The 19,960-nt window shown below is 46.6% G+C and overlaps 1 protein-coding gene across 1 annotated transcript in view; it reads left to right on the top strand.

Moving 5' to 3' along the window:
• The window catches only part of LOC122923012 (chloride channel protein ClC-Kb-like), a 66,903-nt gene extending 47,438 nt beyond the window's left edge, over window positions 1-19,465 (top strand). The window contains exons 10-20 of the mRNA XM_044273802.1: window positions 363-432; window positions 1,308-1,418; window positions 1,508-1,721; window positions 1,818-1,951; window positions 5,543-5,679; window positions 5,870-5,909; window positions 8,624-8,694; window positions 8,988-9,050; window positions 17,462-17,566; window positions 17,861-17,947; window positions 18,504-19,465. Of these exons, the coding sequence (XP_044129737.1) occupies window positions 363-432; window positions 1,308-1,418; window positions 1,508-1,721; window positions 1,818-1,951; window positions 5,543-5,679; window positions 5,870-5,909; window positions 8,624-8,694; window positions 8,988-9,050; window positions 17,462-17,566; window positions 17,861-17,947; window positions 18,504-18,674 (1,203 nt within the window). The 3' untranslated portion in view covers window positions 18,675-19,465. The remainder of the gene's footprint in view (window positions 1-362; window positions 433-1,307; window positions 1,419-1,507; window positions 1,722-1,817; window positions 1,952-5,542; window positions 5,680-5,869; window positions 5,910-8,623; window positions 8,695-8,987; window positions 9,051-17,461; window positions 17,567-17,860; window positions 17,948-18,503) is intronic.
• Window positions 19,466-19,960: the final 495 nt, after the last annotated feature.

The raw sequence follows: 19,960 nt of genomic DNA, 5'->3' as shown, positions 1-19,960 counted from the left end.
AAATGGGGGCCAAAGAAGGACATCTGGTGAAGAGGCGAAAGGGCCATGGGCGCTCAAGGCTCACTTATATGATTGGGGGTGAAGGCTAACCCGTCTGGTCCAATCCCGCAGAAGAGAAAATTGCCGACAAAGCTCCTGTTAGCCGCACAGGGCATCAGTGACCAGTCCGTCCATGTGGACCTTGTAGAGTCACGAGGGGACCAGGTTACCAGTCAGTTGGTTTTAATGTTCTGGGTGACTGGTGGAAGTATGATACATGTACTATTGTGTCATAGCTGTGCATTACGTGTCTCTATACATGAAATATCACTGGGCTATAGAATGATGAGCAGATTATAGTGTTTCTCATGATGTCTCCTTAGTTCTTTATGCTCCTCTTTGCGAACACCATGGTCATCCCCGCTGGATACTTCCTCCCAGTGTTTGTATATGGTGAGTAACATGAAGCAGCAGTAGATATAGTCACCCATCGATATCATGGTGCTGTCAGATTGCCATTGTACCTATAGTATACATAGGTCACAGATGGGAAGACGCTCTGCCGTATGACGCAGTGATGGCGCAGGCTTACACACAGCTTACGTCAGTCGCCTCCATTCAACCCCCTAGATACATCTAAGCCCTCACACAGCTCCATCAACAGAAAAATAAAATACTTCTAGGTCTTGGAATGCGTTGCTGCAAGGTTTATAAACTGTATGAATTAGATAGAGGCGTAATTGTACTGAAGGTAGTAAGGTGACCACATGGTGGACACTAGTGGGGTCCCTAATCCATGAACTGCACTGATCAGTCCATTAGTCCCGCCAAGACGGTCCACAACTAACTCCAGTCTGGTTCGCCAGCTCCGCAGTACTTAAACATGGATGTGGACGTGACTTTACCTCCTCTTCAGAGTTGCTCCAAAGGGCAACCTGGATGTTGGTGTCCACATAGTCCTTTCTATGCTATGATGATGGTACAGAATGATGGAGCATGTACACCTCCCTGGGAATGTGCCTCATCATCAGAAGATGTGGACCTCACCATCAAGAGTGTCCATGTGCTCACTGGTGAGGACATAAGTATATTTGTGTATATATGCCCACGTCTGATGGTCTGCAATGGAGTGTCACAGGGTCCAGAACTCTTGGGTTTCAGTAGGAATATGACTGTCTAGAACAATGTGGGGGGGGGGGGGTTTATCAGTCATACCCTGTCACATTCTCCATGTTTTTTTTATTAAATCTCCCCTTCCATAGGTAGATTACTGTCCAGAACACTGCCCAGTATGGATTCATCATCCCATCTGATGTTCTTTCCAACAGGTGCAGGACTCGGTCGGCTCTATGGAGAAATTATTGCCAAAATCTTCCCTGATGGGTTTATCTCAGAGGGGATCCCGATTAAGATCACTCCAGCTGGATACGCGCTTGCAGGTGCCTGTGGTGATCCCTGGGAGTTGATGTGTCACCTTTGCTAAGGATATGATGGTCCGTGTCTCATACCGTTCCTCTGGCTCTTGCAGGTGCTGCCGCATATTCTGGGGCGGTCACTCACACCCTCTCTACAGCTCTCCTGGTATTTGAATTAACCGGACAAATGTCGCACATTCTTCCCGTCCTGATAGCTGTTCTTATAGCGAATGCCATCAGCCAAAGCTGCCAGAATTCATTTTTTGACATTATAATTATAGTCAAGAAACTTCCATACCTGCCAAAGCTGGCAATGGGAAAGAACAGGTAAGATGCCAATGGGCTGGATGACTGGGGGATGGGGCTCCGATATGACAATAACTTAGGCTGGATCTCACTGAAATGGTTTTCTTCTATTCCCAGTGTCCATGACGTATGTGCTGAGGACTTCATGGTGACCGACCTGCGGTATCTTGTGAAGGGCTTCAAATACAAAGACGTCCGGAGCCTTCTGAAAACTTCAGATTTTAAACAGTTTCCGATTGTGGATGCTGAAGGTTCCTCTTCCCTTTTTCACGACTTGAATAGTAACATAGTATATAAGGCTGAAAAAAGCCCTCTGTCCATCCAGCTCGGCCTGTCATCCTGCAAGTTGATCCAGAGGAAGGCAAAAAAAAACTGTGAGGTAGAAGCCAATTTTCCCCACTTTAGGGGAATACAAAATTCCTTCCCGACTCCAATCAGGCATCAGAATAACTCCCTGGATCAACGACCCCTCTCTAGTAGCTATAGCCTGTAATATTATTACACTCCAGAAATACATCCAGGCCCCTCCTGAATTTCTTTATTGTACTCACCATCACCACCTCCTCAGGCAGAGAGCTCCATCGTCTCACTGCTCTTACCGTAAAGAGTCCATAGTCTCACTTCTCTTACAGTAAAGAGTCCATAGTCTCACTGCTCTTACAGTACAGAGTCCATAGTCTCACTGCTTTTACCGTAAAGAGTCCATAGTCTCACTGCTCTTACAGTATAGATTCCATAGTCTCACTGCTCTTACAGTATAGAGTCCATAGTCTCACTGGTCTTACAGTATAGAGTCCATAGTCTCACTGCTCTTACAGTAAAGAGTCCATAGTCTCACTGCTCTTACAGTAAGAAGTCCATAGTCTCACTGCTTTTACCGTAAAGAGTCCATAGTCTCACTGCTCTTACAGTAAAGAGTCCATAGTCTCACTGCTCTTACCGTAAAGAGTCCATAGTCTCACTGCTCTTACAGTATAGAGTCCATAGTCTCACCGCTCTTACAGTACAGAGTCCATAGTCTCACCGCTCTTACAGTACAGAGTCCATAGTCTCACCGCTCTTACAGTACAGAGTCCATAGTCTCACCGCTCTTACAGTACAGAGTCCATAGTCTCACCGCTCTTACAGTATAGAGTCCATAGTCTCACCGCTCTTACAGTAAAGAGTCCACAGTCTCACCGCTCTTACAGTAAAGAGTCCACAGTCTCACCGCTCTTACCGTAAAGAGTCCACAGTCTCACCGCTCTTACGGTACAGAGTCCACAGTCTCACCGCTCTTACAGTACAGAGTCCACAGTCTCACCGCTCTTACAGTACAGAGTCCACAGTCTCACCGCTCTTACAGTAAAGAGTCCACAGTCTCACCGCTCTTACAGTATAGAGTCCACAGTCTCACCGCTCTTACAGTAAAGAGTCCACAGTCGCACCGCTCTTACAGTAAAGAGTCCACAGTCGCACCGCTTCTACAGTAAAGAGTCCACAGTCGCACCGCTCTTACAGTAAAGAGTCCATAGTCTCACCGCTCTTACAGTAAAGAGTCCATAGTCTCACCGCTCTTACAGTAAAGAGTCCACAGTCTCACTGCTCTTACAGTAAAGAGTCCATAGTCTCACTGCTCTTACAGTAAAGAGTCCATAGTCTCACTGCTCTTACAGTATAGAGTCCATAGTCTCACCGCTCTTACAGTAAAGAGTCCATAGTCTCACTGCTCTTACAGTAAAGAGTCCATAGTCTCACTGCTCTTACAGTAAAGAGTCCATAGTCTCACTGCTCTTACAGTATAGAGTCCATAGTCTCACTGCTCTTACAGTATAGAGTCCATAGTCTCACTGCTCTTACAGTATAGAGTCCATAGTCTCACTGCTCTTACAGTATAGAGTCCATAGTCTCACTGCTCCTACAGTAAAGAGTCCATAGTCTCACTGCTCTTACAGTATAGAGTCCATAGTCTCACTGCCCTTACAGTATAGAGTCCATAGTCTCACTGCTCTTACAGTATAGAGTCCATAGTCTCGCTGCTCTTACAGTATATAGAGTCCATAGTCTCACTGCTCTTACAGTAAAGAGTCCATAGTCTCACTGCTCTTACAGTATAGAGTCCATAGTCTCACTGCTCTTACCGTAAAGAATCCTCTTCTATGTTTGTGTACAAACCTTCTTTCCTCCAGACGCAGAGGATGTCCCCTCGTCACAGTCAGAGTCCTGGGGATAAATAGATGATGGGAGAGATCTCTGTACTGACCCCTGATATATTTATACATAGTAATTAGATCTCCCCTCAGTCGTCTTTTTTCTAAAGTGAATAACCCTAATGCTGATAATCTTTCAGGGTCCTGTAGTTGCCCCATTCCAGTTATTACTTTAGTTGCCCTCCTCTGGACCCTCTCCAGCTCTGCTATGTCTGCCTTGTTCACAGGAGCCCAGAACTGTACACAGTCCTCCATGTGTGGTCTGACTAGTGATGTGTAAGGGGTAGGACTATCTTCTCATCACGGGCATCTATGCACCTTCTGATGCAACCCATTATCTTATTGGCCTTGGCAGCAGCTGCCTGACACTGGTTTCCACAGCTTAGCGTGGGTTCACATCAGCGTTATGGATTCAGTTATGGCGTATAATGGAAAATAACGGAATCCATAAGCCTGAAATCAAAACGGAAGCCTTTAAGAAGCATTCCGTTTTGATCCTTCATAATACAAGTCTATGGGAATCATAACGGATCTGTCTGGTTCCCGTTATGCAAGACGGAAAACAAAGTCCCGTCGACAGGACTTTTTTTCTCCGTTCTGCATAACGGGAACCAGACAGATCCGTTATGATTCCCATAGACTTCTATTATGACAGATCAAAACGGAATGCCTCTTAAAGGCTTCCGTTTTGATTTCAGTCTTATGGATTCCGTTACTTTCCGTTATAAGCCATAACGTAAGCCATAACGTAATCCATAACGCTGATGTGAACCCACCCTTATTGTGTTGTGTAGAACTTCCCTCTAGTGGTCTGGAGGACTCAGCAGAGAGATAAAAGGGAGGGAATGATAGACGTTCATACAATGTTGTGCAACTTTTTATAGAAAGCAGGACACGGCCTTTAAAGGGAACCTGTCATGTGGATATTTGATACAAGATGTTGTCAGATTGACTGAGTCAATTAAAGAAAGTGACCCAGCATTTCGCTAAGAGAATCAGTCACTTATTTATGTTGCCCTTAGTTAGGACACCATAAAACTGGTGACTGGTTCCCTTTAACTATTCTATATTATACAGCCCTTCATTACAAGCAAGTGAGAATGAGCCATAACTGTGATATCCTTTTCACAGTGAGATAACATAAGCTCCTCAGATAGGTTTTAAGCCTTCAAAATGTTGCTCAAGATGTTGGTTTGGTCTGGATTCTTGGTGAACCCCCTCCTCCAAAGTTGGCCCAACAGCCTCTGAGTGTCCACCATCATGCATGCGTCTTTTCATTAGTGAAACGGGCAGCACATGCTTATAAGACACTGGTGGTGGATCTCCATGGTTGGAGCACAAGGGTCCAGGGAAATCTCTCATGCTCCTCCAGGATAAGTGAGTGTTTTTTGGAGACCTATCGCAGCATCTTTCCATATCTCAATGTTCTGCAGGTTTTTATATAGAACCCAGGAAAGGACTTTGCAGGTTGCAGCCGGGATGTGAAGGTTATTAAGCTAAGCCTCCTTACATATAGAGTTATGCCACCTTTGCCCAGCCTCACCCTGCATCATATCTACCCATCTCTTCTTATCTCTGCATATCTAGGACTTCCACAAGGTTATCGACATTTGACTTGTCTCTTTGCCAACCGTATCTTTTTTTTTTTTATAGATTCTAAGATCCTCCTTGGTTCTGTTACTCGGAAAACTCTTAACAAACTCCTGTCTGATCTGCTGAGCACTGAGCGGAGAATCCAATATATGATGAACCAGCCCGGGAGTAACATGGACAACAACTGGACTGTGACTGTAAGGAACTGGTGGTGTCCAGGGGAAAGGGGGTCTTAGAAACCACTAATGACCACGGGGGTTGCAAAGGTGTTATATCATGTGACTACTCAATCTAGAGAAAATAAAATGAAATGTAGTAGTAATAGAGGAGTATAAGGAATGGAATGTGACAGCTAACAATCATGTCATCATATTTCCTCTATTTCAGTCCCTGGGTGATTACTCCAGACCTAAACTGCCTAGAACTGGTGAGTAATTCCATGTGTTTCCTGCTTGCTGCTCTGAGTACCTACCTAGTTATCTACCTATGCTATGGGCCGTAGGACCATAACACCCAGCAAATACATCAGCTGTATCCATAGGGCGCCCTTTTGACATCTGTTGGGCCTGGATCTGGTGATATGCCTTTATTTGTGCTGTGCAGAATGATGGAATACGCTTTTCTATACAGAGGTATTTGTCTGTACAGAGGTACAGTCGTGGCCAAAAGTTTTGAGAATTACATAAATATTGGAAATTGGAAAAGTTGCTGCTTAAGTTTTTATAATAGCAATTTGCATATCCTCCAGAATGTTATGAAGAGTGATCAGATGAATTGCATAGTCCTTCTTTGCCATGAAAATTAACTTAATCCCAAAAAACTTTCCACTGCATTTCATTGCTGTCATTAAAGGACCTGCTGAGATCATTTCAGTAATCGTCTTGTTACCTCAGGTGAGAATGTTGACGAGCACAAGGCTGGAGATCATTATGTCAGGCTGATTGGGGTAAAATGGCAGACTTGACCTGTTAAAAGGAGGGTGATGCTTGAAATCATTGTTCTTCCATTGTTAACCATGGCGACCTGCAAAGAAACGCGTGCAGCCATCATTGCGTTGCATAAAAATGGCTTCACAGGCAAAGATATTGTGGCTACTAAGATTGCACCTCAATCAACAATTTATAGGATCATCAAGAACTTCAAGGAAAGAGGTTCAATTCTTGTTAAGAAGGCTTCAGGGCGTCCAAGAAAGTCCAGCAAGCGCCAGGATCGTCTCCTAAAGAGGATTCAGCTGCGGGATCGGAGTGCCACCAGTGCAGAGCTTGCTCAGGAATGGCAGCAGGCAGGTGTGAGCGCATCTGCACGCACAGTGAGGCCAAGACTTTTGGAAGATGGCCTGGTGTCAAGAAGGCCAGCAAAGAAGCCACTTCTCTCCAAAAACACATCAGGGACAGATTGATCTTCTGCAGGAAATATGGTGAATGGACGGCTGAGGACTGGGGCAAAGTCATATTCTCCAATGAAGCCTCTTTCCGATTGTTTGGGGCATCAGGAAAAAGGCTTGTCCGGAGAAGAAAAGGTGAGCGCTACCATCAGTCCTGTGTCATGCCAACAGTAAAGCATCCTGAGACCGTTCATGTGTGGGGTTGCTTCTCATCCAAGGGAGTGGGCTCACTCACAATTCTGCCCAAAAACCCAGCCATGAATAAAGAATGGCACCAAAACACCCTCCAACAGCAACTTCTTCCAACAATCCAACAACAGTTTGGTGAAGAACAATGCATTTTCCAGCACGATGGAGCACCGTGCCATGAGGCAAAAGTGATAACTAAGTGGCTCGGGGACCAAAACGGTGACATTTTGGGTCCATGGCCTGGAAACTCCCCAGATCGTAATCCCATTGAGAACTTGTGGTCAATACTCAAGAGGCGGGTGGACAAACAAAAACCCACTAATTCTGACAAACTCCAAGAAGGGATGATGAAAGAATGGGTTGTATCAGTCAGGGATTGGCCCAGAAGCTGATTGAGAGCATGCGCAGTCGGATTGCAGAGGTCCTGAAAAAGAAGGGCCAACACTGCAAATACTGACTCTGCATAAATGTCGTGTAATTGTCCATAAAAGCCTCTGAAACGTATGAAGTGCGATGTAATTATATTTCACTACATCACAGAAACAACTGAAACAAAGACCTAAAAGCAGTTTAGCAGCAAACTTTGTGAAAACTAATATTTGTGTCATTCTCAAAACTTTTGGCCACGACTGTAGACATTGCGGAACACTCCTGATGCTTATATCCAACAGGCAGATTAAGGCTGAATGCACACGATCAGGATTGCGTGCGGATTTGCATGTGGAAAATCCGCACCCTAGGTCATGTACATTGTATTCTATGAGAATTAGAAATTCTCAATGCACATGATGCTGATTTTTTCCACGCGGATTTTGACTTGCAGTGCGGATTTTAAAATCTGCAGCATGTCAATTTATTAGATTTTTTTCTGACCGGATTTTCTTCATTCACTTCAGTAAAATCCGAATGCGGAAAATCTGCACCAAATCCGCACCAATTGATGCGGATTGACCGCACAGATTTGCCTGCGAACACCTGCGGATTTCAGTGCGGATTCTCCGCACATGAATCCTGAACGTGTGAATGTACCCTATCGCGCTCGTTCCCAACAATCTGTAAAGGTGCCGCTGGTCACCTGATGTGAAGCACTCGTTCATCGGGTGATCCGGTCGTTCATGCAGGCATCTAAATTATCAGCTCTCGTAACAGCGATCTGCTGCCCACCGACAATGCAGCTGCATGAGGACGAGCGATCGCAATAGCAGTGCTTCACCTCTACCTAACGAGGGACGAGTGGTGCCATCAATGATCACTGCTCCCTATACTGTGGAGGAGATCGCTGGAGGTAAATGTATCTCCTTCTCTGACGAGCAGGCGATTGCCGAGAAGGAACGCTTCCTTCCCCACAATCTCCTGTATAATCTACAGTTCTAATACAGCCTTTAGACGTGGTGTGAACAACGAGCTGCCGCGTCGTGCCGCGATCCCGATGCCTTGTCAACATTCCCAGCAGAGTTTTATGGTGGTGGTGGTGGGGGGGTATTGTATCTCTGTAGTCACATTCACACCACAAAGATAACGCAGCCAATCCCGCTGAACATGGCCTTCTTCTGTACTTCCTATCTCAGCAGAGGAGTCGGAAAACGGAGACACAATAACCTACAACAATCAGGACACCGTGACCTATGAAAGTGATGAGGTGAGAAGATGTCTGTCCCCTAATGCACCTGAGCTGCCCATACACATAGGAGAAGGAGAGATAAGCAGCCACCATACGTATCTGATGCTGCTTATCTCCAGAAAAGGATCCAATGGGGTAAAAGCCATAGTGGGGGCTGCCCTAAAACACATGAGATTGTCAGCAGTGATAACACTATGGCAGATATGTAAAGTGTATGGGCAGCTTAGAAAGCAGATGGGTCCGATCATGTTCCAGCAGCAAAGAAATGCTCCAAAACCATAACTACATCCCTGGCACCATCTCATTCACAGATGCAAAGGTCTGTAGGCCGCAAGAGACGCTCCAGTAAATTCCGAAACCAATACCTAAAAATGGTGAGTACAGTAGTCCTGGCGTATCACAATCATGGGAGCGTGCAGAATGTCAGGGGGGTCAGTGGAGATGTACGGAGCAGGGGTATACAGGTGGAGGTGTACGGAGCAGGGGTATACAGGTGGAGATGTACGGAGCAGGGGTATACAGGTGGAGGTGTACGGAGCAGGGGTATACAGGTGGAGGTGTAGGGAGCAGGGGTATACAGGTGGAGGTGTACGGAGCAGGGGTATACAGGTGGAGGTGTACGGAGCAGGGGTATACAGGTGGAGGTGTACGGAGCAGGGGTATACAGGTGGAGGTGTACGGAGCAGGGGTATACAGGTGGAGGTGTACGGAGCAGGGGTATACAGGTGGAGGTGTAGGGAGCAGGGGTATACAGGTGGAGGTGTACGGAGCAGGGGTATACAGGTGGAGGTGTACGGAGCAGGGGTATACAGGTGGAGGTGTAGGGAGCAGGGGTATACAGGTGGAGGTGTACGGAGCAGGGGTATACAGGTGGAGGTGTAGGGAGCAGGGGTATACAGGTGGAGGTGTACGGAGCAGGGGTATACAGGTGGAGGTGTACGGAGCAGGGGTATACAGGTGGAGGTGTACGGAGCAGGGGTATACAGGTGGAGATGTACGGAGCAGGGGTATACAGGTGGAGGTGTACGGAGCAGGGGTATACAGGTGGAGGTGTAGGGAGCAGGGGTATACAGGTGGAGGTGTACGGAGCAGGGGTATACAGGTGGAGGTGAAGGGAGCAGGGGTATACAGGTGGAGGTGTACGGAGCAGGGGTATACAGGTGGAGGTGTAGGGAGCAGGGGTATACAGGTGGAGGTGTAGGGAGCAGGGGTATACAGGTGGAGGTGTACGGAGCAGGGGTATACAGGTGGAGGTGTACGGAGCAGGGGTATACAGGTGGAGGTGTACGGAGCAGGGGTATACAGGTGGAGGTGTAGGGAGCAGGGGTATACAGGTGGAGGTGTACGGAGCAGGGGTATACAGGTGGAGGTGTACGGAGCAGGGGTATACAGGTGGAGGTGTAGGGAGCAGGGGTATACAGGTGGAGGTGTACGGAGCAGGGGTATACAGGTGGAGGTGTACGGAGCAGGGGTATACAGGTGGAGGTGTACGGAGCAGGGGTATACAGGGGGAGGTGTACGGAGCAGGGGTATACAGGGGGAGGTGTACGGAGCAGGGGTATACAGGTGGAGGTGTACGGAGCAGGGGTATACAGGTGGAGGTGTAGGGAGCAGGGGTATACAGGTGGAGGTGTAGGGAGCAGGGGTATACAGGTGGAGGTGTAGGGAGCAGGGGTATACAGGTGGAGGTGTACGGAGCAGGGGTATACAGGTGGAGGTGTACGGAGCAGGGGTATACAGGTGGAGGTGTACGGAGCAGGGGTATACAGGTGGAGGTGTAGGGAGCAGGGGTATACAGGTGGAGGTGTACGGAGCAGGGGTATACAGGTGGAGGTGTACGGAGCAGGGGTATACAGGTGGAGGTGTAGGGAGCAGGGGTATACAGGTGGAGGTGTACGGAGCAGGGGTATACAGGTGGAGGTGTACGGAGCAGGGGTATACAGGTGGAGGTGTACGGAGCAGGGGTATACAGGGGGAGGTGTACGGAGCAGGGGTATACAGGGGGAGGTGTACGGAGCAGGGGTATACAGGTGGAGGTGTACGGAGCAGGGGTATACAGGTGGAGATGTACGGAGCAGGGGTATACAGGTGGAGGTGTACGGAGCAGGGGTATACAGGTGGAGGTGTAGGGAGCAGGGGTATACAGGTGGAGGTGTACGGAGCAGGGGTATACAGGTGGAGGTGTACGGAGCAGGGGTATACAGGTGGAGATGTACGGAGCAGGGGTATACAGGTGGAGGTGTACGGAGCAGGGGTATACAGGGGGAGGTGTACGGAGCAGGGGTATACAGGTGGAGATGTACGGAGCAGGGGTATACAGGGGGAGGTGTATGGAGCAGGGGTATACAGGGGGAGGTGTAGGGAGCAGGGGTATACAGGTGGAGGTGTAGGGAGCAGGGGTATACAGGCGGAGGTGTACGGAGCAGGGGTATACAGGTGGAGGTGTACGGAGCAGGGGTATACAGGTGGAGGTGTAGGGAGCAGGGGTATACAGGTGGAGGTGTAGGGAGCAGGGGTATACAGGGGGAGGTGTAGGGAGCAGGGGTATACAGGGGGAGGTGTACGGAGCAGGGGTATACAGGTGGAGATGTACGTAGCAGGGGTATACAGGTGGAGGTGTAGGGAGCAGGGGTATACAGGGGGAGGTGTAGGGAGCAGGGGTATACAGGGGGAGGTGTACGGAGCAGGGGTATACAGGTGGAGATGTACGGAGCAGGGGTATACAGGCGGAGGTGTACGGAGCAGGGGTATACAGGCGGAGATGTACGGAGCAGGGGTATACAGGCGGAGATGTACGGAGCAGGGGTATACAGGCGGAGGTGTACGGAGCAGGGGTATACATGCGGAGATGTACGGAGCAGGGGTATACAGGGGGAGGTGTACGGAGCAGGGGTATACAGGCGGAGGTGTACGGAGCAGGGGTATACATGCGGAGATGTACATGCTGGATGTGGAGGTCCTGAGCTGGGGTGTTTTTTTTTTTTTTACAATGTGCAGATATTACTGTACTACTAACCCCTCCATCCCCCCCTACATACAGGGTAATACAGCGCCTCATACCTCTTACATCCAGGGTAATACAGCGCCCCATACCTCTTACATCCAGGGTAATACAGCGCCCCATACCTCTTACATACAGGGTAATACAGCGCCCCATACCTCTTACATCCAGGGTAATACAGCGCCCCATACCTCTTACATACAGGGTAATACAGCGCACATACCTCTTACATACAGGGTAATACAGCGCCTCATACCTCTTACATCCAGGGTAATACAGTGCACATACCTCTTACATCCAGGGTAATACAGCGCACATACCTCTTACATCCAGGGTAATACAGCGCCCCATACCTCTTACATCCAGGGTAACACAGCGTCCCATACCTCTTACATCCAGGGTAATACAGGGCCCCATACCTCTTACATACAGGGTAATACAGCGCCTCATACCTCTTACATCCAGGGTAATACAGTGCACATACCTCTTACATCCAGGGTAATACAGCGCACATACCTCTTACATACAGGGTAATACAGCGCCCCATACCTCTTACATACAGGGTAATACAGCGCCTCATACCTCTTACATCCAGGGTAATACAGCGCACATACCTCTTACATCCAGGGTAATACAGCGCCCCATACCTCTTACATACAGGGTAATACAGCGCCTCATACCTCTTACATCCAGGGTAATACAGCGCCCATACCTCTTACATCCAGGGTAATACAGTGCACATACCTCTTACATCCAGGGTAACACAGCGCCCCATACCTCTTACATCCAGGGTAATACAGCGTCCCATACCTCTTACATCCAGGGTAATACAGCGCCCCATACCTCTTACATACAGGGTAATACAGCGTCCCATACCTCTTACATCCAGGGTAATACAGCGCACATACCTCTTACATCCAGGGTAATACAGCGTCCCATACCTCTTACATCCAGGGTAATACAGCGCACATACCTCTTACATCCAGGGTAATAGAGCGCACATACCTCGTACATCCAGGGTAATACAGCGCCCCATACCTCTTACATCCAGGGTAATACAGCGCCTCATACCTCTTACATCCAGGGTAATACAGCGCCCCATACCTCTTACATTCAGTGACGTCTCTTTGATGTAGATGTTCTCTTTCCTCATCTTCTCCTTTTAGACCAGACACCATTTTTCACCCATTTCTCGTCTCTGCAGTTTGACTAACAAAATCTTAGTTTACTACTTTTCCATCATCCTCCCATCTTCTGGACAAATCTTCCTACTACCCCCAATACTGTGCCGCTGTGCTCCCCAATACTATACAACAGAAACCGATAATCCCCCTGATAACACTAGTGCAACACAGATAGTGCCCCCAATACTGTACAGCAGAAATAGATAAACCCCCTGATAATAGTAGTACCACACAGATAGTGCCCCCCAATACTGTGCCGCTGTGCTCCCTAATACTGTACAGCGGGAACAGAAAAACCCCCTGATAATAGTAGTACCACACAGATAGTGCCCCCCAATACTGTGCCGCTGTGTTCCCCCCAATACTACACTGCAGAAACAGATAAACCCCCTGATAGTAGTAGTACCACACAGATAGTGCCCCCCAATACTGTGCCGCTGTTCTCCCCAATACTGTACTGCAGAAACAGATAAACCCCCTGATAGTAGTAGTACCACACAGATAGTGCCCCCCAATACTGTGCCGCTGTGTTCCCCCCAATACTACACTGCAGAAACAGATAAACCCCCTGATAGTAGTAGTACCACACAGATAGTGCCCCCCAATACTGTGCCGCTGTTCTCCCCAATACTGTACTGCAGAAACAGATAAACCCCCTGATAGTAGTAGTACCACACAGATAGTGCCCCCCAATACTGTGCCGCTGTGCTCCCCAATACTGTACTGCAGAAACAGATAAACCCCCTGATAGTAGTAGTACCACACAGATAGTGCCCCCCAATACTGTGCCGCTGTGCTCCCCAATACTGTACTGCAGAAACAGATAAACCCCCTGATAATAGTAGTACGATGCAGAAAGTGCCCTGTAATAATTATTGCCACCCAGTGCCCTAAAATAACTGCGCCCAGCAAATAGTCCCCTTGACACTAATAGTGTAAACATAACTTCCCCAAAAAATAATTGTGGTAAGCTGATACTGTGCCAAGGTGTCCCCACAGTAATACTGCTCCCAAAAGTCCCACCATTAGGAATAATTCTCTTCTAGAGCACACATGGTAGTAATAGGGCTCCTACAGTGACCCCAACATGTCCCCACTGTGCCCCAGAAGTAATAATGCTCCCATAGTGCCCATACTAGTAATCATGTTCCCCATAGACCCCCAGTAGTAATAAAGCCCATCATAATGCCCCCCAATAGTAACAATTCTCCTTATAATGTGCCAGTGCCAAAAATACCCCCTTGTAATGCCCCCAGTTGAGCTAATGTCCCCATAGTGCCCCCATAATGTGCCAGTATAAAATACCCCTATATAGTGCCCCTAGTAAATTCCCCATAGTGCTCCTCTCCCCCTTCTTCCTAGTGCCCCCATAATGTATCAATATACAATGCCCCATATATAGTGCCCCACTAGATCCCCTCAGTGTCCCCCATAATTTGCAGTGTCCCCCCCCCCCCCCCCATAATTCAGCATATAGTACTCCTCTCTCCCCTTCTGGCCTCAGTAGATAGTAGATATACAGGTGGAGGTGTTATTATAGATGGCGTGGTATACAGGTGAAGGAGTAATTATAGATGGAGGGGTATACAGGTGAAGGAGTAATTATAGATGGAGGGGTATACAGGTGAAGGAGTAATTATAGATGGAGGGGTATACAGGTGAAGGAGTAATTATAGATGGAGGGGTATACAGGTGAAGGAGTAATTATAGATGGAGGGGTATACAGGTGAAGGAGTAATTATAGATGGAGGGTATACAGGTGGAGATGTTATTATAGATGGAGGGTATACAGGTGGAGATGTTATTATAGATGGAGGGGTATACAGGTGAAGGAGTAATTATAGATGGAGGGGTATACAGGTGAAGGAGTAATTATAGATGGAGGGGTATACAGGTGAAGGAGTAATTATAGATGGAGGGTATACAGGTGGAGATGTTATTATAGATGGAGGGTATACAGGTGGATGTGTTATTATAGATGGAGGGGTATACAGGTGGATGTGTTATTATAGATGGAGGGGTATACAGGTGGAGATGTTATTATAGATGGAGGGGTAAACAGGTGGAGATGTTATTATAGATGGAGGGTATACAGGTGGATGTGTTATTATAGATGGAGGGGTATACAGGTGGAGATGTTATTATAGATGGAGGGGTATACAGGTGGAGATGTTATTATAGATGGAGGGGTATACAGGTGGAGATGTTATTATAGATGGAGGGGTATACAGGTGGAGGTGTTATTATAGATGGAGGGGTATACAGGTGGAGATGTTATTATAGATGGAGGGGTAAACAGGTGGAGATGCTATTATAGATGGAGGGTATACAGGTGGAGATGTTATTATAGATGGAGGGGTATACAGGTGGAGGTGTTATTATAGATGGAGGGGTATACAGGTGGAGATGTTATTATAGATGGAGGGGTATACAGGTGGAGATGTTATTATAGATGGAGGGGTAAACAGGTGGAGATGTTATTATAGATGGAGGGGTATACAGGTGGAGATGTTATTATAGATGGAGGGTATACAGGTGGAGATGTTATTATAGATGGAGGGTATACAGGTGGAGATGTTATTATAGATGGAGGGGTATACAGGTGGAGATGTTATTATAGATGGAGGGTATACAGGTGGAGATGTTATTATAGATGGAGGGGTATACAGGTGGAGATGTTATTATAGATGGAGGGTATACAGGTGGAGATGTTATTATAGATGGAGGGGTAAACAGGTGGAGATGTTATTATAGATGGAGGGTATACAGGTGGAGATGTTATTATAGATGGAGGGGTATACAGGTGGAGATGTTATTATAGATCTGGAGGGGTATACAGGTGGAGATGTTATTATAGATGGCGGGTATACAGGTGGAGATGTTATTATAGATGGAGGGTATACAGGTGGAGATGTTATTATAGATGGAGGGTATACAGGTGGAGATGTTATTATAGATGGAGGGTATACAGGTGGAGATGTTTATTATGATGGGAGGGGAAACAGGTGGAGCTGTTATATAGATGGAGGGGTAAACGGCGAGATGTATAGATGAGGTAAGGAGTTATTATAGATGGAGGGGATATACAGGTGGAGATGTTATTATAGATGGAGGGTATTACAGGTGGAGATGTTATTATAGATGGAGGGGTAACAGGTGGAGATGTATTATAGATGGAGGGGTAAACAGGTGGAGATGTTATTATAGATGGAGGGTATACAGGTGGAGATGTATTATAGATGGAGGGTATACAGGTGGAGATGTTATTATAGATGGAGGGTATATACAGGTGGAGATGTTATTATAGATGGAGGGTATACAGGTGGAGATGTTATTATAGATGGAGGGTATACAGGTGGAGATGTTATTATAGATGGAGGGGTAAACAGGTGGAGATGTTATTATAGATAGAGGGGTAAACAGGTGGAGGTGTTATTATAGATGGAGGGGTATACAGGTGGAGGTGTTATTATAGATGGAGGGGTATACAGGTGGAGGTGTTATTATAGATGGAGGGGTATACAGATGTTATTATAGATGGAGGGGTAAACAGGTGGAGATGTTATTATAGATAGAGGGGTAAACAGGTGGAGATGTTATTATAGATGGAGAGGTATACAGATGTTATTATAGATGGAGGGGTATACAGATGTTATTATAGATGGAGGGGTAAACAGGTGGAGATGTTATTATAGATAAAGGGGTAAACAGGTGGAGGTGTTATTATAGATGGAGGGGTATACAGGTGGAGGTGTTATTATAGATGGAGGGGTATACAGATGTTATTATAGATGGAGGGGTAAACAGGTGGAGATGTTATTATAGATAGAGGGGTAAACAGGTGGAGATGTTATTATAGATGGAGAGGTATACAGATGTTATTATAGATGGAGGGGTAAACAGGTGGAGGTGTTATTATAGATGGAGGGGTATACAGATGTTATTATAGATAGAGGGGTAAACAGGTGGAGGTGTTATTATAGATGGAGGGGTATACAGATGTTATTATAGATGGAGGGGTAAACAGGTGGAGGTGTTATTATAGATGGAGGGGTATACAGGTGGAGGTGTTATTATAGATGGAGGGGTATACAGATGTTATTATAGATGGAGGGGTATACAGATGTTATTATAGATGGAGGGGTAAACAGGTGGAGATGTTATTATAGATAGAGGGGTAAACAGGTGGAGGTGTTATTATAGATGGAGGGGTATACAGGTGGAGGTGTTATTATAGATGGAGGGGTATACAGGTGGAGGTGTTATTATAGATGGAGGGGTATACAGGTGGACGTGTTCTAATAGATGGAGGGGTATACAGGTGGATGTGTTATTATAGATGGAGGGGTATACAGAGATATACAGGCGGAGATGGTAATATAGATGGAAGGGTTTACAGGAGGAGATATTATAGATGAGGGCATACAAGTGGAGATGTATTAGAGATGGAGGTGTATTATAGGTGGAGGTATATTACAGGTGGAGGTATATTACAGATGGAGGTGTATTACAGGTGAAGGTTGGGTTATGTGTTATGTGGATGGTGGGTGTGTTACTGCTGGAGTCTATGTGGCTCTTATCAGTGCGGTGTCTTTTACAGGTGGAGGAGTGGGAGTGTCGTCAGCTCAATGAGTTTGTGCCCATGGAGAACTTGACAATTGATCCAGCACCATATAGACTTCTGGAGAAAGAGACCCTCTATCAGGTATGAGAGTCCCATCAAGGTAGAGGCCATCATGTAATGTCAACACCCCAGGTATGGTCCAATTCACTGATACAGGTCAGGATGGTCCTCCCCATGGCTTATCCTTCTATATGCCACCCCCATATATTCCCTAATATGTTTATGACCCCAGGGCAGCAGCATTATTTATACTGTGGATCACTGTAGACATGCCATGTACTCCAGGCTGGTATAATCCTGACATTTAGTCCATACAACAAGGGTCTGGAGAAAGTCTCAGATGTGTCTCTCATCCATCTTCTCCTGTTTCCCCAGTGTTACGACCTTTTCAATCTTCTCGGCCTTCGCTTAGCTTATGTCACCAATACTGGACGCCTGGTGGGTGTGGTGTCCCTGACTGAGGTAATTATGATGTTATAGTCCTTCCACCTACAAAGTGTGACCATTGTGTAGAGATATTGGACAAGCAACATTTATACCATAGAAAAGGACGTATCCAGACCAACTATCTTTCTCAGACTTGGGCGTGGGCAGGGGGGTCTGAAAGTAGAGAGCACCTAGATCTCCATCATCCAAGAAGCTGAAAGTAGATGAAGTCCATCAGCGCTTGCTTGCTATCTATGTTCCGTCATAGTCATATTTCAGATAGGGGTCTGTGAGGTTGGACTTCTCTAGACATTCTGAGGGGCTGGGTAACATGCCTGAGGTATTGGGCGCTGCTCCAAAATCTTTCTAGCTGGGCCATAAGATTTACGTCCAGTGGTGAATGGTTCTGGGTGCATTCTTGAATTCTGGGAAATGATAGATGTCCAAATGTATCCTCTTGGGTGTCTCTCTTTGAGGAGGAATCCCCATATAGAGAGGAGAGGAATCACAAGGTCTATTGGAGAGATTCCATTACATAGATATATATCATACATGATGCTGAGTCCCCATATAACTCATCTCTTGTCCTCAGCTGAAGGACGCCGTTCATGGAACAGTGAAGGGCACATTTACTTCAAGGATAGCCTCCAAAACAGAAGACAGCGTTCCGGACAGCTACAGCCTGCAGCCCCTTGTCCACTTGCCCCAAGACTGTCAAGCTCAAGATTTAGAAGAGCCGTCCACCAAAACTTCTAGCTCATGACCCCATCATACGCAGTGGAGATGGACTCAAACACTGCGGCAGCCACCGATATTAGAAATTTAATAAATGTGTTTAGTGATCAAAATGTTACAGTGAGCAAAACATACCAGAGCGTGCGGGATATACCAGAGCGTGCGGGATATACCAGAGCACTCGTAATTTACCAGAGGGAGCGGGATATACCAGAGCGAGCGGAATATTCCTGAGTGAGTGGAACGAAGCAGAATATGCCCCTTAATTCTGAATGAAGCAGGATGGGGGAGAGAGAGAGAGAGAGAGAGAGATACTACAAACCAGTGGACTACATTCTGTGGCCTCACAGCAGTCTGGATATTACAGCTCCTGACGCCCTAAGGCCTCATGCACACGACTGTTTCCATTTTGCAGTCCTCAAATCACAGATACAGATAAGGTCTATGTGCCGTCTCCATTCTATTTGTGGACCAATTGTTTCAAGTAGTCTGTGGCCCGCAATTTGCGGAACAGATTTAAAGATGCGGAAAGCACATTGATAAAGCTACTTTCAAATTAGCATTTTGGCTTTCCGTTTGTGAGATCCGTTCAGGGCTCTTAGAAGCGGTCCAAAACGGCCCTCATGCATTCTGAATGGAAAAGCATTTTTTTGTCCGCAATTTGGTGCGGAGCAAGACAGATCCGTGCTTACACACAAGATAAGTCAACGGGACGGATCCGTTTTCTCTGACAATAGAAAACAGATCAGTCCCCCATTGACTTTCAATGGAGTTCATGACGGATCCGTCATGGCTATAGAAGACATAATACAACCAGAGCCGTTCATGGCGGATGCAGACAGTTGCATTATTGTAACAGAAGCGTTTTTGTAGATCCATGACGGATCCACAAAAATGCTAATGTGAAAGTAGCCTAATCCACATGCTTTCCGTATCCGTATGTCTGTTCTGCAAAAAAAAAATCGGACATTTCCTAAACATGTCAGCAATACACAGACTCATGAATCAATGGGTCAGAAAAATTGCAGATGCAACACAATGCATTATAATTTGGGGATCCATGAGTTACGGGCCACAAAATGGATAGGTCATGTGCAAGAGGCTTTAGCAGGGTTTTGGGTCAGTGCGTCAACGGTAAATCAGCTGACAACAGTTCATGTGCTGTGTAATAAAGAAAAGGCGTAATAAAGAAATTGTTTTTAAGAAAATGTTTTGTGTCACTGATAACAGTGGATATAATATCCAATCATACATCACAGGACTGAAGAGCGCGTCTGTAAAAAATCCTCCGCAACAGTATCACTGACAACACAA

The sequence above is a fragment of the Bufo gargarizans genome, unplaced genomic scaffold (assembly GCF_014858855.1).
Source record: "Bufo gargarizans isolate SCDJY-AF-19 unplaced genomic scaffold, ASM1485885v1 original_scaffold_1156_pilon, whole genome shotgun sequence".
Taxonomy (NCBI): Eukaryota; Metazoa; Chordata; class Amphibia; order Anura; family Bufonidae; genus Bufo; species Bufo gargarizans.
The sequence above is the reverse complement of the archived record's forward strand: the minus strand, read 5'-3'. Positions and strand labels throughout refer to the sequence as shown.